General features: G+C 55.2%; 1 protein-coding gene across 3 annotated transcripts in view; it reads right to left on the bottom strand.

Moving 5' to 3' along the window:
• Positions 1 to 17: 17 nt before the first annotated feature.
• ADGRG1 (adhesion G protein-coupled receptor G1) overlaps positions 18 to 17447 on the bottom strand; it is a 40046-nt gene continuing 22616 nt past the window's right edge. For 2 of the 3 annotated variants that reach the window (XM_068528134.1, XM_068528133.1), the window contains exons 2-14: positions 13864 to 13958; positions 12888 to 13310; positions 11196 to 11328; positions 10447 to 10621; positions 9640 to 9771; positions 9175 to 9291; positions 8906 to 8951; positions 8547 to 8650; positions 7637 to 7755; positions 5488 to 5756; positions 4288 to 4396; positions 2989 to 3257; positions 18 to 1527 (exon numbers count right to left, since the gene is read on the bottom strand). In XM_068528134.1, the coding sequence (XP_068384235.1) occupies positions 1397 to 1527; positions 2989 to 3257; positions 4288 to 4396; positions 5488 to 5756; positions 7637 to 7755; positions 8547 to 8650; positions 8906 to 8951; positions 9175 to 9291; positions 9640 to 9771; positions 10447 to 10621; positions 11196 to 11328; positions 12888 to 13310; positions 13864 to 13924 (2088 nt within the window). In that variant the 5' untranslated portion in view covers positions 13925 to 13958 and the 3' untranslated portion in view covers positions 18 to 1396. The remainder of the gene's footprint in view (positions 1528 to 2988; positions 3258 to 4287; positions 4397 to 5487; positions 5757 to 7636; positions 7756 to 8546; positions 8651 to 8905; positions 8952 to 9174; positions 9292 to 9639; positions 9772 to 10446; positions 10622 to 11195; positions 11329 to 12887; positions 13311 to 13863; positions 13959 to 17447) is intronic. The other variant, XM_068528135.1, reaches the window with a different exon arrangement.

Consider the following 17447-nt stretch of genomic DNA (forward strand, 5'->3'; position numbering starts at 1 on the left):
GGAAATTCTTGCCGCAGTTGGTTAGGCGATAACAGCTGATTTTTATTTTTTCTATGTACTCTTCCACGTACTCTTCTACAGCTTCCAAATTCTCTACGATGAACATGTACTTCTTTTTAATATGAAAAGACAAATGAACTGGTAATTACAAAGAAAATCCTCCCCATCTTTAAGGCTGAGAGCCAGATCAAATGCTGCCTCCTACAGGAAGCCTTCCTGGAGTCCCAGCCAGGAATGATGGCTCCCCCAACTCTGTGCCTGTACCTCTAAGAGTTCTTGTCTCATGCTTGCCTCCCACATTAGACTGAGAGCTCGCAGGGGAAGCGACCAGGTCTGGCCACCTGTGTCCAACAGAATTAACTGTGATGGGCTGCGAGGTGTGCTCAAGATCGTCTGCAGGGGTTCTACAGAGCATGTCAGGCTCTACAAGCATCACCAGCGGAGGCGTGTCTCAGTCTTTGGAATGCTGAGGTGGAAACAAATTTGGACTGCTACGTTCCACAGTTCTTGCCACAAGAGGGCTTCGGGAGAGGCTGCGGCCCCCTGTGAGGTGTGGGCTTGGCAGTGGTGAGCTAGGGTGATGCAGCTGTGGAGAGGCCCAGATGGAAAGATGGACCTAGCCCAGCCCAGAACGTTTATACTAAGCCGAGTCAGGGGCAGGCAAACGCCCATGCAGTAGATAAAGGTTTACAGCAGGCACCAGGTAGCTCTTGGGAACCACTACCCAAAATCCAGCATTGGAACTGGGGACTCCGGGCTGTGAGTGGAGGGCTAAGGAGGTCCAAGGAGAGGAAGGGAGGACCAGGAAGGGGAGAGGGAGGGCTGGGGAGGCTGACAAAGGGTGATGGCCCTGGGCTCAGAGGGCCAGCATAACGACAGCCCAGCTCCCTCCCTGGGCTGTCATTATGCTCCAGGGAGGGAGTGCTCCTCCTCCAGGGGTCTGGCTCAAAGCTCTGCCCCAACTCATTTTCCCTGCGGGCCATCCTTAGATTAAAATGACAGGGGCTACAGAGTGCCCTCATGGTGATCACCAGAGACAGAACAGCTATGGCACATTCCTGTCCTGGGCTGGGGCACAGGGCCAAGGATGCCACCAGCCTCCAAGGTCCAAGGCCTGCAGATTCCAGCCATGAGGGCCAGTCCAGTGGTGGTGCATTAAGACCAGCCTTCAGTCCCATTCCTGAGCCCCCTGAGCTGGACCCAAGAGGCAAGTAGCCTCCTGGCCAATTCAGAAGGCCCAGCTTGGGAGTCTGGCTGCCATGGCAACAGCCGCATCCTTCCGAGGTCCTTGGGCCTTCTCAAGTCTCCGGCTGGCTTGGCCTGGCTGCAGGGGCCGCAAGCAGCAGTGAAGAGAGACCGCAACTCTGCTTCCTCACATGGGCGGGGGGCTGGCGGCCTAGATGCGGCTGGACGAGGTGCTGCCCGAGCTGATGGGGAGCCTGGTACTGTCCGAGCTGCTCTTCAGAGGGGAGGGCCCACCCCGGGCCTGCAGGCGCATGGACCAGTACCAGAGGAAGATGAGGAAGCCTGTGGGGGGGCACAGGGCTCAGAGGTTGGGGGCAGCCCCAGCCCAACCCCACTCCCTTCCACTTTGACCCAGATCTGCCCCTGCCCTCCTCCCTACACAGGTTCCCCACACCGATGTGATCCCAGGAGCACCTACTATGCGCCAGGCACTGGGCAATGCCCTGCACATCATCTCGCTTTATTCTCTCCAGGTTCCTTGAGATCAGACCTCATCATTACTATTCTATTTTACAAATGAGAAGACGGAGGCCCATGAAGATAAGGGGCTTGGCTTAGCCAGGAGTCAAGCAGCAGTGGTCAGGCCCCGGAGCCCACCTGCTTAAGTACCACGTGATGTGCTCCTCCCCAAATCATAATACTGTGATTTATTAATAGCTCAGTACATGTGTGAATTTATGGGCATCATTTATAATCCCTACAGAGTCCCCTTCACGTCACAGATGAGAAAACAAAGACTCACCTCCCTCACACACCACTCCCATTGCATGGGGACCCCATGGAGGCCTTGCCTTCCCTGTTTTCCTGCCCAAGTCCTCCTCCCTACCCAGCACGGCCAAGAACAAAGGTAGGTGTGTGTGTATTTGTGTGTGTGTATGTGTGAGATGTTGGGGGGGGCGGGGGTAGAGGGGTGCAGGTAGAGCAGGAAGGGACCCTGATGGCATCAAGCCAGGCCCTCATGATCCAGCCCCTCTGCTCCTCTCCCCTCACCTCCTCCCCCCTCCCCTCCTCCCCCCTCCCCCCACTCACCACCCCTTAGCCCTGCTCCTCCTCACTATTCTTCCAACACATAACCTAGTTCTAGCCTCAGGACCTTTGCTCATGCTTCTTCCTCTGCCTGGAGCACATCACCCCTAGACCAGGTCTCCTCAGCTTGTAACGTGCACCGCATCCCCTGGGCGTCTGTTACAAGGAGGATTCTGACTCGGCAGGTCTTGCGGGGGCCAGAGTCTGTGTTTGTAACAAGCTCCTGACGATGCTCATGCTGCTGGTCCGAGAAACACGCTTGGAGTAACGGGCCCTTGATCTCTCCACAGCTGGATCCTTCTGTTGTCTTCAGATGTCTCCTACACAGAGAGGCTTCCCTCCCCCAAGTGTCCCCCACCCAAGCTCAGACTGTCCATCACATTGCCCACTATTACTTCCCTCCTCTCCTAGATGCCCTTTGATGTCTGTGACCTTGCTTGTCACACTTGGTCTTCCCAGTAGAGATGAGCTCTGTGGAAGCAAGGCCCTTGCCCGACCAGTTCACAACTACAGCACTAGGGCTTAACATAGGGCCTGTACATTATAAGTACTCAATAAAGACTTGTCAACTGTGGCCTGGATGCCCCCATTTTATGAATGGGAAGGCTGAGGCCCAGAGAAGGCCCTTCAGGTCATCTGGGTCATCTCTTCCCTGGTCTGTTCTCTATGTATGGGCACCCTGCCTGGGCCAGGGGGTGGGGTTTTCTCCATGCCTACCTTGGAAGGAGGTGATGATGCTGAAAAAGTAGAGGACCACAAGCTGGAAGGTGCCAGAAGCAAAGGAGAAGAAGACCAAGGCCCAGGGCAGGCCGAGGACCAGACTGAGACCCAGCAGGGTCAGCACGTGGGGCCACTTCTGGGCGTGTGGGCGCAGCCGCAGGATCTGCACCACCATCGTGCCCAGCATGGCCATGTTGAACAGAAACACCAGGCTGAAGAGGCCCAGGTTGGTGACGTGGCTGACCAAGGAGTCCCGGATCCAGCACCTATGGGCAAGGGCACGAAGGCTCATTGCAAGGCTGGGCTGGCACGGTGCTTTCTGGGCCATGGGCAAGCACCATAGTGAGCCTGAGTACAGGGCAGCTGCTTTAAACACCACTGACTCAAGGGCCAAAAAGTCACTCTCCTTTCAATTCTCCTTTATTCCTACTCTGTAGTCGAGAGAAAGACTTAGTTTGGTCCTAAAACGTGTTTAACACTTCTAACACTTGCTCATCTCCCTTTTCAAGAAAAGCCAGACTTTTAGGCTCGCTGCTTTCATCAAGAATTTAGTACCAGGGTTTTCTTGTTCCTGTGTTTGCTTTCATGACTACTCACTGTTTATGACAAGTAATGCTTATTTCCCATTTATAGTTGATATGATTTTTTAAAAAATACATTTAACAAGCCAGATGATTTAAAGAAAAAATTAAACAAATAATAATACAGATGGCACAAAGTGAGGCAAAAATCACAAGGTCATGATGTAAAAAACTGAAATTTTCAAAACACTGAAGGAATGGAAAGGGTTCCTTCCTAGCCTAGGGCTCAGGAGCCCTGGATTCTAGTCTAGGTTCAGGGGGACACACAGGCCAGGCCACCACCAGCCTGGGTGAATTAGGTGAGTGGAGGAGGACTGGATTTCAGCCCCACTCATCCCCCAGAGGGGCGCCTTTGAGCAGTGTGGTGTGGATTCCTGCCTTCTCTGGGCCTCAGCCTTTCCATTTTTCCATGGGGAAGAAGATAGAAGGGTGCAGCAAAGGAACATGATGGAGGTTCAGCTGCTCCAACCCATACTCCCACTCGCAAGTGGGGAAACTGAGGCCCAGAGAGGGGCCAGGACCTGTGCAAGGTCATCTGGCAAGTGACTGGCAGATCCAGGCCCGTTCTCACCCTCCCTGAGAGAAGGGTCACCCCAATACCCCCAGCAGCTTGGCACCCAGGAGTCTCCTGGTCAGCGTGACCTGGGCCCAGGCTACTCTCTGACCTCTGCACCATGAGGCTCACTTTCCTGCCCCCACTGCACAAGCCACTCACATGGAAGGGTAGATGACACTCTCTGGGGTCCTGTGCACAGCTAGGATGATGGGGCCATAGTTGTTCACATCCACCAGTGCCACCAGCGTCACCAGGAAGATGGGGAAGCCTGTGGGCAACCAAGCATGGAGCTCCATCTCCCACCCTCTGAGGCCTGCCCTCCCCTTCCCTCTGGTGAGACCTCCTCTCAGACCCATGCCTACCCAGCCCCATCTGGGGCAGGTCCTCCAAGCTCAGACCCACCCTTCTCCTTTCCGGTTCTGGTGTCTCATAAAGGGAGCCCATCTCCCCTGACCTTACCCCTGCACCCTCAGCATCCTGGGGCCCCCTAGGGGAAAGGGCCTGCAGTTCCCTGCTGTGGGGCTGGCTGTCACAAGGAGAGATGGGAGGAGCAGACAGGACATTGGTGGGGTGGAGGACAATTCAACAGGGGACATCTAGAGTTATACCCCGAGGGGATGTCTGCCCTGGGCCTTGACCTTGTCCATGAGGTGGAGATTGAGAGCTCCCTGGAAGGGTTGCCCACCACCAAACACCTGGATTTTGACAAAGAACCAACTCTGAAGGAATTTCATGTAAAACAATGAAGTGAACCAAGAAAGGGCCGAATGAGAAACACGGGAGGAGCAGCAAGTTGGGGTCAGGGACATGTGGAGGTTGGTGGACCTGTGCAATGTTCAAGGACTTGTGGTGTGTGCCCCTGGGCCTCCAGGTCTGACAAAAGAGAGGTCTGGGCCACAGGTGAATTGGGTTGCTGTTGGCCAAGAACAAATACCAGAGCCACGGGGAATCTGTTAACTGAGGTTCATGGGGATCCACAGGCAGGGCCACCACGAGCCTGGGTGAATTAGGTGAGGACTGAATTACGGCCCCACTCATCCACAACTGGGTGCCTTTGAGCAGTGCACAACCTGCACATCCATACATGGTGGCTCCATCTGCAAACCCCACTTGTAAAAGAGTGAGAGATGTAGAGAATATGTAAGCGTTTCTTGGGGACAGGGCTCATCACCTCATCTTCCTAAAGAGGACCTTGACCTAACCAAGGTAAACAACCCCTGAGGATGGGTGAGTGAAGGAAGCAGTGAGGGAATAGTCAGAGGGGTAGATGGAGAAGTGGAACCAAGTGCCCATGTTTTGCCAGAAACCAAGAGGAAAAGGCGGGTCTGGGGGGCCCGCCAACCCCCTCCACCAACTTACCCCAGCCCACGATGCCCAGCTTGAGCAGGTAGCCTGGCACATAGGTGCCGAAGACCTCGACCACGAGTCGGTAGAGGTTGTAGCCCTCGAGGCCCATCCAGGAGAGGCAGGCGAGCAGGGAGAAGTGCAGAAAGATGGCACTGGCGCGGCAGGCAGCCTCGGAGCCTGCCAGGGCCACTGGCTCGCTGAGCAGGAAGCTCACATCCAGCAGGAAGACGGCCAGCAGCAGGTTCATGTGCACCTTGATGGTGTAATCCCTAGACTTCCTCCTGCACAGGCAAGGGTGGAGGTAGGGCAGGCAGGGTCACTCTGGTGGCCAGCGTGGGAAGGCAGGGAGGTGGGAGGTGTGCCCGCCCACCCTTCCTCCTCCAGGCAGCCTTCCCAGGCTACACGCGCACACACGCACACACACACACACACACACACACACACGGCCTCCTGTGGCTACAGCTAGGCTCTGTCCCCGTGCACCTACCATGTGTCCAACACCCACAGGCTCAGGCACCGTGTGTGCATTTAACGGCAGATTTAACCAAGCACAGCGAGGAAGACAAATCAGCCACTACAATCAACCAGATGCTCCCAAAGTCAAGAAGGGAAAGACTGGATTTTTTGCTGTTTTGGAGAATCCATGCCACCCATGTCCTGTGTCTGCCTGTCTGTCTGCACTACTGTGCATCTGTGAGCACACGCTGTGTGGCCTGTGTCCTTGAGTTTGCAAGTCTGTGTGTGCACGTCCTGCTCCCATCCCAAGATACTATGTGGTGCAGGGCACTGTCAGCCTTTCTGTCCGCCTGGCACCATCCACTGCCTGCTCCAGAGAGTGCAGAAGAACACCTACCATCCTGGATCCCCATGCCCACCCTACCCCTAACTTGAGGCACCACCTTAGGCTGGCCGCATCCCCCTCACCCTCAGTTTACTCGTCTGTGAGGTGGGAGGACGGCCCCCCTCGCAGGGTTGGGGTGAGGGTTACACTGATACAAAGCATCTGGCACAGATAAGATGCTCAGTCCCTAAGGGTTCCTGTCCCTTTGTCCTGGGGCACTTCTGTGATCAATGGGCAGGTGCTGGGAGGGGCTTGTGCCCTCACCCCCAGCTCTGCACTCAGCCTGCCAGCCGTCCCTCCTCATCGCCGGCTCCAGCCCCACCACGTGTGCAGCTGTGGCCATGCCTTCACACGGCTCTACCCTCCCCGGTCCCCGCAAGGAGAGTGCGCGCACTCCAAGAGCCTTCATTCTCCAGTAGAACTAAGGACGTCTCCCTTCCACCCAGACGGGTCCAGGGCCCGGCTGCAGGTGGACCTCGGTTTAGGCCAAGCCCAGCACTGACAATGCAGACCCCACACACAGCCGGCCTGAGGGTGGGTGGAGGCGTTCTTCACCCCACCAAAGGCGGCCCCTTCTCTCAGCGGGCACCCAAACGACTGGGGGGACACACGCCTCCATGGAGCCAGGGGGTCAGGCCTGAAACCAGACACTAGGGAACAGGGGCTGGAGAAAAATCTGGAGGCTCTACCTGTCCACAGCGGCCACTGCCAGGCAGCTCCGCTAACCCGGGCCTTGTGGGCCTGGAGCCAGCCTGCTTGGGTTCAAGCCTGCTTCTACCACTTCCCCGCTGTGTGACCTCAGTCAAGTCATTTACTCTCTCTGAGCACTCTTCCATAGGGCCCTTGTGAGGATGAACCAAGTTCACGCATGTAAAGCCCTTAGAACAGTGTGTGGCATGTGGGCCGCTTGATATAAGTGTTCACCATTATCATTACCATCACCGTCATATTATCATGTGCCCCCAGCGGTATCACATCTGGTTATTCAAAGACAGGAATCTAGATTCTTATGTCAACTCTCCCAATTTTAAATGTTGGCAGTTAATGTAAACTGGAAATGTTATGTTACCCAAACTTTTAAATGTTAGCAGTTAATGTAAACTGGAAATGCAATGTTACCCAAACACCACAGATCTGAGCAGGAAATGCCACCCCTGGGGGTCAGCTGGCTGCACCTCCCAGGGCTTCCACAACTATACACACGTTTCAGGGTCAGTCAGGCCAATCTCCAGGGTGGGTCTCCCTCACTGTGGGGTCCCAGCCCGGGGGCCTGGAATGGAGGTTCTCCCTGCCCCCTTCCCTCTTGCTCCCAGGTCCTACCTAGAGCAGAGGTAGGCAGCGATGGTGAGGACGCAGGCCACGGCGGAGATGACACAGCCCACGTAGGAGAGGAGGGTCAGGTAGTGCTTGTGTATGGCGTCCACCTCCACAGAGGTAACCTGGGTCCACGAGACAGGTCAGGGCTGGCCTCTGTGCCCCCAACTCAACATTGAGGGTTTGCCAGATGGAGGTCTAACCCGTGGTCCCTGGACGGCCTTGGGCGTCTATGAACCACACCTGCCCCCCAAACTGAGCAGAGTGTGGTCCCGTGAGTGCATTTTTCACCACATTCTCAAATGGATCCCCGTCCCACCAAGGTCAAGAACCCTCCACCAGAGAATCCCTTTTCTGTCCTGGCACTGATTATTTTTCTGTAGCATTCAAAACAGAAATAAGTTTCCTGTGAGGCAGTGAGCTCGCCACGCCCAGAGAGAGGTGGAAGACCACTCCGGTCCCTCAGATGCTAGGGTCCTAAGATTTGGGGAGAATGAGCCTAGGACACAAAGCTTCTGAGATCTTGGGGGCACTGAAGTCCATCACAAGGGCCTCGCACTGGGCCTCAGCATCCCCTTGAGGGCTCTTTAGAAACATACTCCTGGTCCCACCCCAGCCCTGTGGAATCAGAATCCTAGGTTAGGACCAGGAACCTGCATTTTTATCATGCACCAAACTTTGGGAATAAAGAACAAGGGCTTTAGAGACCAGCTCTTTTACTTACTACTAGCTGTGTGAACTTGAGTAAATTGCCTAACCTCTCTGAGCCTCAGTTTCCTTATCTATAAAATGGGACAACAACAGGAGTGACCTCGGGGCTTGTTGTGAGGAATGGATGACATATATGTGAGAAGTGGTGGCCACAGAGCAAGAACCCGGCCTGTGTATGGCAGCGGGGCAGGAGGGGGCCACGCACCATCAGCACTGCAAAGTAGGTCAGGTGGTTGCAGAGGCAGGACGTCTGCGTCTCTCTCCTGATGGTCTCACAGCCCACATCGCTCCAGCTCCCCGGGCTGCTCACTGAAGAGGGGCCAGCATGGGGCTCTGAGATCAAGCCCAGCACCCCAGCACCCCACTATACCCCACAAATGCATGACTGCATCACTCTTCTGAGCCTTTGCTCCCCTTAGCAGATCCCTAGCCTGCCATCACTCCCTCTTCAAAGCCCACCTTCCTCCAGGAAGCCCCCCTTGATTAACTCCATCTCCCCCACCTTCCAGAACCCCCTGGTACCTGCCTCCAGGTACCTGCCCAGCTCAGAGTCCCCTGACTCACATGTCAGGTCTTCAACCCAGAATACACACTGTAGAGTCACATTCTTCTGTAGGGACAAGAAAGAAGGGGAGTGGGTCTCACGACAGTCTACTCCTTTCCAGCCAGGCTGAGGGAGTCAGTGCCAGGGCCCCACCCCTTTTGTACCTGACTGGCCGATGCCCTCAGCCAGTCAATCATTTTGTTAAAGACAAGTGATTCAGAGGAGAGGGGGACAGGAGGACATGGACAACGGGGACCCTTGTGTCCTTGGTTGCTTTGCTCACACTCACCGGCTGTGGCTGGTGCTGGAAGGTGAGCACCATGGGCTCCGAGAGGTTGGCTACTTTGGTGTTCTGCACAACGATACCCAAGACCTTCTCCCCCAAGACCTGGCTGGAATTCTTGTCCTAGGTACATGGGGTGGGGGAAGAGGGTAGGGAGGGGGCTCAGGACTGAGGAGAAAAGCCCAGAAGTTCCCCAGACCTTCTAGACTCCTGTCTCTGTCCGGCACATTGTTCCCAGATTTTGAGTCTCCCTCTGGAAACAATTCTTGCAAGGGTAGTCATTTACACCAGAGTGAGAATAACACTCTCCCAGGTCTAAATCTCCCAGGGAGATTTGCACGTTGCTGTCCGATTTCTGACTTTACAGGGACTCTTGGAGGAAGGGGCTGGGCTCCATGCCCACCCTTCCATCTCTCTGTCAGACAGAAGCTGCTTTCCCCCAGGGACGGCCCGAGGATGACAGCCCCATACCTGGAACAGGGCTTGGCTGCTGAAGTCCACCAGGAGGAGTCTCTTCTCAGCCTCCTGCCTCTGGCCCTTGGTCTTCTGGAAGAGCTCGCGGGGCAGCAGCACCGAGTACTCCAGGATCTCGCTCTGCTCCCCCTGCAGACCAGAGTCCCACTGGGGCTCAGCCAGAGGTGGACCTCCAGATCCCCTCCACATCCCCCCAGCATATGCCTTCCTGGACGCTGCCATCTCTAAGCCCACCTCCTTCAGGACAGCAGGCCTGACTCACGACAGCCCTTCTCACCCCTCCTTTCCCTGGCACCAGCGCTGGCTGGGGTGACCCCTCCTTTCCCTGGCACCAGCGCTGGCTGGGGTGCCTTGTCGTTAGAGCCCAGGGCCCCAGCGGCAAATGGGCCTGGGAGAATCACGTGGTATTCTGGTGTCTGGGCTTCAGACACTGATCCTGCCTATGGCTCCCTGGTGTGCTGGGGGATAAGAAGGGCAGGGTGGGTAGCCCTCTGCCCCCAACTAGGCCCACCAAGGGCAGGCTCACAACAGGGCTGCAGGCACAGGCATTTTAGTGTTGGTTGTCTGTCCACAAGGATGTGCCACAGGAGCCCCCTGTGCAGGGACCAGGTCCCTCCCCACCTCTGTCCCCACCACTGAATCAGGAAGGGTCCTCAGTTCCACCGGGTAGCCACTGACTGAGGCAGTCTTTGGGCCTGAGGCCTTCCTCATCAGCACACATCTGGCTCCCGGAGGCCCAGAGGAGGGGAGTGCTCACGGCCTCCACATCTGCTTCCTGCCCTGGCCACCATCCTGACCCCTGACCTCCCGCTGGGAGTGGATGCGCAGGTCCTGGAGGCTGGCTGAGGGCTGGAGCTTCCACACCGTGGCGTTGACCAGATCTTCCTCAAAGGACACCGCGTCCCCTGTGAAGCTCACAGAGGTCAGCTTCGACTCCAGGCTCTGCAGCTGCCTGGCAGTGGGGAGAGAGGATGGGTGACTGCTGGGTGTGAGGGGTGGATCCAGGCTGGCGAGTAGGCAGGGAGACAGAGGGAGAGGAGAGACTCAGGCAGATACACAGGAAGGAGTGTGGGGCAGACAGAATGACCTGCGGGGGTGGCAGGGAGGAAGCCAGGGCGTCAGAGCAAACAGGAAAGGAGGGGGGTGGGGACCTGTCCTCAGACTCGGCCACCAGCTTGTGGGCCCAGTTCTACCTGGACCGACCCACTTTGTGCAACGGAGCAGCCCTACCCATCTCTGGGCCTCAGTCTGCTGAGCTGTAAAATGGGCCAATCCTTTTCACTTTGTTGGTGGAGAGGAGGGCTTGGGTGCGGCTGACCTGGGCTGGTGGGTGTGACATTTGTTTTTAATGACTCAGGCAGGAGGAGGGGTTTGGCCTCCAGGGCTGTATCTCAATTCCTCCCGGAGAAGATGGAAAGATGAGAACATTCCAGCCCCAGGGGAGGTTTCCATACGGCCTCCCACTCCAGGTCCCTGCCCTGCCCTGCCCTGCCCTCCCCGGGTCTGGGGGATGCCTCCTCCTTGCCCCTCACACACTGGGGACCCACACTTACTGGCCTGCGGGGGTGAACGGGGGTCTCCTTGAGCTCTTCCGGGGATGCTTCAGAAACTGGCTGAGCTGCTGGAGGTCCCTTTTCAGCTCACATGTGTCCACCGAGGCGCTGTGGGAGGTCTTCAGGGGAGGAGCTGGGGGAGAGGGACGGACAGACCCGCCAAAGGCTGTTGAATGAGGTGCCCGGCCACACTCATTACACTCTCAGTTAATCCTCCTGTGATTCTGAAAGCTTCTATCCCCATTTTATGGAGCAGGAAACTGAGGCTGCAAGAGGTACAGTGGACTCCCCCAAGTCACTCAGAGCTGCAGCCAGCCAGACGGGGCTCTGTCCTGTGGAGCCCCCAGCAACTCCAGCCCCAGCAGGGTGGGCCGGGACACACCTACCCAGGCATGCTTCTGACTACACACAGGGAGCTGGGAGGGCCAGTTCCCCAGGGCCAGCCAGGCCCCCTTCAGGAGGAGCTGCGGGGTGGGGGGCTTGTGTGGTGGCTCCAGGCCCTGCACCCTGGTACCGTGCACCCAAGGGCTGCAGACTCAGGCACCTCCAGGGCTCAGACGGGACTCAGATGAGGTAGGCAGATGGGAGGAAGGACACGTGGGGAGGGGGCATGCCCTATGCCAGCAAGGAAGGCAGGCCCTGTGGTCACATATGAATTTATAAGGCAGAAAGCCTGATTTTTAGGTCATTTGAAAACCCTGGCTCATGTTTTCAAAAAACTCTCTACAGACCAAATAAGACCAGGCCAGATCTGTTCTTCAGGAAGTCAATTTGCAGCTATGCCTGACTTTGCCCTAAACCCTCCCAGGTTGGGGCAGAATCCCAGCCTGGGGGCAGGGAGCCCCATCTACAGCCCCGGCCCCTGTCTGCTGCCCTGGGCAGCACCTGGGCCCGCTGCTGCCACACCCCAGCATTTCCAAGGGCCCAGAGCTGCTAACCTATTCAACGCCTTTTGCCCCTGCCCCTGGCAGCCCCGCCCCAAACTGGAGCTGCCTGAAAGGCCCCAGAATCAGGGAAATCCTAGACCTTGAGTAGAGCCTCCACCTCCGTCGGGCCACCCCCTCCTCCCTGCCCCCACTCAGCACTGAATAGAAGGCAGCGGCCACACCACACCTGTCACACCCCAGCCAGACACACAGTCTGCACACCTCAGTGGCAGCCTCCAGCCTGGCTGCTTCCTGACCTCTGACCTCTTGCTCTCCCCCGCACCCCTGCCCCGGTCCACTCATGCCAGTCAGCTGCTGGGTTCAGATCCTGGCTCCCTCACTCACTAGCTGTGCAACTTTGTGCCTCAGTTTCTCCTCCGAGAAATGAGGATAAACAATCTAGATGATGCTGATGAAGCAGAATTTTTCCGCTGGCTCCTGACCTCCATTCCCGTCTCTCCATTCTCTCTGCTCCCACCCTGTTCACTCCTCATCTTCCTTTACCTGGACCTTTCCCGCAGCCGCTGGATGGCACTTCGCCCCTCCGCCCTCACCCCTACCTTCCCACAAAGCTCCCCGAAGCACACCTTGGATCACACTCTTCCACTCCTCAGACACCTTCCCTGCCTCCCCACTGCCTGCGAACAGAGCCCCTGCTCCGCGACCTGACATTCAGCCCAGTCTGCTTTAACCCCGCCGTGCATTTTGCCTTCCCCGCCTCCAGGCCTTCAGCCAAGCTGTTCCTTCTGCCTGGGAGTCGCCTTACTGTGGAAGGAGAAGATGAAGCCGGCTGCACTGGGCAGACTGGTGTTCTGGGGGCTCCACCAGGAGCTGACAGAGGTGGCGAACAGTGGGGCCCCCGCGGCCAGGCTCTCCTCCTGATGCCGGAAGCACAGGAGGTCAGAGGCTTGGTTACTCAGCACGAAGTCATTCTTGCCGTAGCGAAGATGCAATTTCCCAGCATGGCGGTTCCAGTAGAGGCAGAAGTGGTAGAGGCCCCTGGGATGAGGGAACGACCTAGGAGCCGGATGGGCTCCAGGGAAGGGCGCGTGGACTGTGAGGGCCTCCTCAGTGTTCCTGATGGAGATGTGCAGCTCAGATGTCCGCTTATAATGGAGGCTGCTGTTCTGCGTCTGGTTCCGCTGGCCACAGAAGCGGAAGTCTTCCCGGAGGCCCCCGCCACGGGCACCTGAGGAAGCAGAGACTGTAGATGGGACTCTGGGCCCGGGGGCAGGCTCTGGGCCCAGAACACAGGAGCCCAGTGCCTAGGACCCGCACACATTCCAAGGACCTATACCTCAAAGGGCCTCCAAAAATGTGAGTCTACCCTATTCAAAGATTATTGGCTTTAAAATATGAAAAGAACAAACTCAAAATCAATACTAATTTCAAAGGCAAAATAATATTTTAAATAGCAATAAAATATTTAATGAGGCCATGCCTGCCACAAACAGTTGTGCAGGTTGTGTACTGCACAAGGATGCACTGGCTGCAGAGGTGAGTAGGGCCAAAACCCAGTCCACGTTCCTCACTCCCATCTGTGCACTGTGGGGCTGCATGTGCCAGAAAGAAGGGGTGCCTTTATCTTTTCTCCAAGGTACCATCATCCACTTGCTAAGCTGTGTCCTCGGGCCTGTGCCTGCCCAAAGGGGTTAGTGGATGTGCTGGCAGCTGACCTAGACATCCTTAACATAAGGATGGCATTTTAACGTAAGTCCTAGGGCACCTCCAGGAAAGCCTACCTGGAACCAGGAGCAGACCCAGCAGGAACGGCACCGTCTGCAGCAGCACTTGGGCAGCCATCTTCCTCCCCAGAGTCACCCTGAGAAGTCACCGCCTGAAAGAGGCCAGGAGTGTTGGCTTGAGGGCCTGACCCACAGGGTGGCTGTGCCAGCCCTGCAGAGGGAGAGGCCGGGGTAGCGTGGATGTGGGATGTGAGGTGGAGAGGCAAGTGTGGAAACAGTCCGTGGACCTCCCCAGAGCTGCCAGGAGCTGAGCATCAAGAGGCCGTGGCTAAAAGAAGACACACAAATGGCCAACAGGCACACGAAAAGATGCTCCACAGCGTTAATTAGTAAAGAAATGCAAATCAAACTGCAGTGAGGTATCAACACACACAGGTCAGAATGGCCATCATTAAAAAGTCTGCAAATAACAAATGCTGGAGAGGGTGTGGAGAAGAGGGAACCCTCCTACACTGTGGGTGGGAATGTAAATTGGTGCAGCCACTATGCAGAACAGTATGGAGGTTCCTCAAAAAACTAAAACTAGAGTTGCCATATGATCCAGCAATCCCACTCCTGGGCATATACCCAGACAAAACTATAATTCAAAAAGATGCATGCACCCCTACGTTCATAGCAGCACTATTCACAACAGCCAAGATGTGAAAACAACCTACATGTCCACTGACAGAAGAATGGATAAAGAAGATATGGTACATATATACAATGGAACACTACTCAGCCATAAAAAAGAATGAAATAATGCCATTTGCAGCAACACGGATGGACCTAGAAATTATCATACTAAGTGAAGTAAGTCAGACAGAGAAAGACAAATACCATATGATATCACTTATATGTGAAATCTAAAATATGACACAAATGAACTTATCTATGAAACAGAAACAGACACACAGACATAGAGAACAGACTTGTGGTTGCCAAGGGGGTGGGGGTGGGGGAGGGATAGATTGGGAGTTTGGGATTAGTATATACAAACTATTACATATAGGATGGATAAACAACAAGGTCCTACTTTATAGCACAGGGAACTATATTCAATAACCTGTGATAAACCATGATGGAAAAGAATATGAGGAAGAATATATATGTATAACTGTATAACTGAATCACTTTGTTGTACAGCAGAGATCAATACATTGTAAGTCAACTATTCTTCAATAAAATAAAATTAAAATATAAAAATTTAAAAACATTAAAAAGAGGCAGTGGCTGGGTTCAAGTCCCAGCTCCACCTCTTGCTCGCTGCATGACCCTGTAAAAGGGTCATGGAAAACAGGACTAATAATAGTACCTCCCTCCGGATCCAGCAGTGATGGGGTAATCAGGCTAGAACTGCGGGGGGGGGGGGCTCCCCAGCACCACCAGGAACCACCCCAACCACCCTGCCCCCTCCAGGCCTGAAGAAGACACAGGAAAAAGGGGACTTACAGGGCTCTCCTCCTGGAACCTCACCACCATCATCCCTAAGACCCAGCTCAGAGGACACCTCCTTCAGGAAGCCTTCCTCAACTCCCTCTACAGTCAGTCCTGGCCTCCTTTGGTTCTCTATGTCTGTGTGTCTGTTTCTGTTTCATAGGGTCCCGTTAGCCAACTCTGGGAGGTGCAGGATGGTACATCCCTCCTCCTGGTGTCGGCCAGGGAGCTGCGGATCCATCTCTGTGCACAGGGCCTGGTGTGCACGGAGGTCGCTGGGCAGGTGGACAGTGAGGGAAATGGAGTGAAGGATCAGTGCAGCCACAGCGCCCTCTACAGCCAGGGGATAGAGGAGACAGGCACTTCCTGTTATGGCCACCAGGGGGAGCCAGTTCCCAGGGCAGCTGGAAAGGCAGGGGTACGTCCCAGTCTGGCCGGGAGACATAGTCTGGCCCAAGTCGGGGGAGATCCAGTTCCCCTCAGCCCCATCCTCTTGTAGAATGCCCCCCCCCCAGCCTCTATTAGCTGAGCACCTACTACCTGCCAGCCTGTGCTGACCCACCCCCCCCTCACCCCTATACCTGTATTAATCTTCATTCCAACCCTGTGAAGTCAGCCCTACAATTGGCCCATTTCACAGACAGGGAACCTGAGATCCAAGGAATTAAATGACTTGCCCAAGATTGCTCCAGACGCCAAGGGCTTTCCCTGCCTGGTCAGGACTGTAGTGCCTGGTAGGGAACCTGTGTGCCTGGTACTTATAGAGAGATGCTGGGTGGCTTGGCCCTCCCCACTGCCAGCTGGCCTTATGACTGAGCTGGGTGCTGGCAGTCACGAACAGCCATCCTCATCCTGTGAGGAACTACATATAGCTGTGGTGACAGATGCAATCATCTGCCACAAGCCAGACGAAAGGAAGCCTGGCAACCATGGGGCATGTGAGGAGTTTGACTTTGGGAGGAAACCAAGGAGGGCTTCCAGGAAGAAGTGGCTTTTGGATGGAATATTTAAGGGCAGCATTAAATGGAGGGGTGGTCCATGCAGGAGTTCACCGTCTCCTTCCTGGGTGGGGCCTTCCTTTAACAAAGCTGGCCCCCTCAAGCTAGAGCCCGTCTCCAGTGTCCCACCATGTGTAATGGAACCCCAATTTCTAGGGCCTGGTCAGTCTAATCATTGGTCAGTTGGGTTCATCATCCTGCCCTGGTGACATCACAAGACCCCTGAGGAAGGATGTGAAAGTGTTTGGGGGAATGGCCGCTGTTTCCTACATTGTGATTTTTAAGGTTTCACTCTGCATCCTCTCTGAGCATTTTGGCTCCTTTTGGGGTTTTTTTTTTGGTTTTTGGTGTTTTTGTTTTTAGGGAGAAGGAAGGATTTATTACTTGCTGCAAGTAAGGAGAACACTGGGGATCTTTCCAAAGCAGTGTCTCCCATTTTGGCTCCTTTTAAAACTGCCACTCCAGACAGGTAAAGGAAATCCAGCATCCAGGGACAGAAACATGTCTCTCCTGAACACTTTCTCTTTCCTTCTTTCTTCTGCCGGTCACTGTCACTGTCTACATCTGATCCCCAATCCAAATGACACCTCCTCCAGGCAGCCTCCCCCACCCCTGCTTTGACCCCTGCTTTATACTTCTGAACTCAGAGCTCACAATCACTTTGCAAATTTGTCCCCAATTCTCCATCTTTTGGCATTTGGATTCAAGGCCCAGAGAGGGCCAGTGATTTCCTGACATCATACAGAAAACAAGGATGGAGCTGGCCAGAATCCATGTATCTCTCCGGCCCACTGACCTTCAAAGTGAGCTACCACTATCGGTATACAGGGCCCAGGACAGGGCAGAATCATCTGCTTTCATCAATCCTCCTAGATTGATTCCTTTGAGAGCAAAAAGGTGGAAACAGGGAGAGAGCTCCCCATCACTGGAGGGATACAAGTGAGGCTGCACCACTGTGAAGTACCATGATTCCAACAGACAGGGATCAATGGCATGACCTGATATTCCTGGCTCATCCCCACTCTACCCTGGCGACTTGAATAGCCACTCCAAGGTGAACAACTCTAGCCCTATGGACATTCTTGGGATTTGAGGGGAGGGACTGCCTGGCTTCCTTTAACCCACCCTTAGTAGACTCTGGAGCCAGACTGTCTGGGTTCAAATCCC

Source organism: Eschrichtius robustus, chromosome 19 (assembly GCF_028021215.1).
Source record: "Eschrichtius robustus isolate mEscRob2 chromosome 19, mEscRob2.pri, whole genome shotgun sequence".
Classification (NCBI taxonomy): Eukaryota; Metazoa; Chordata; class Mammalia; order Artiodactyla; family Eschrichtiidae; genus Eschrichtius; species Eschrichtius robustus.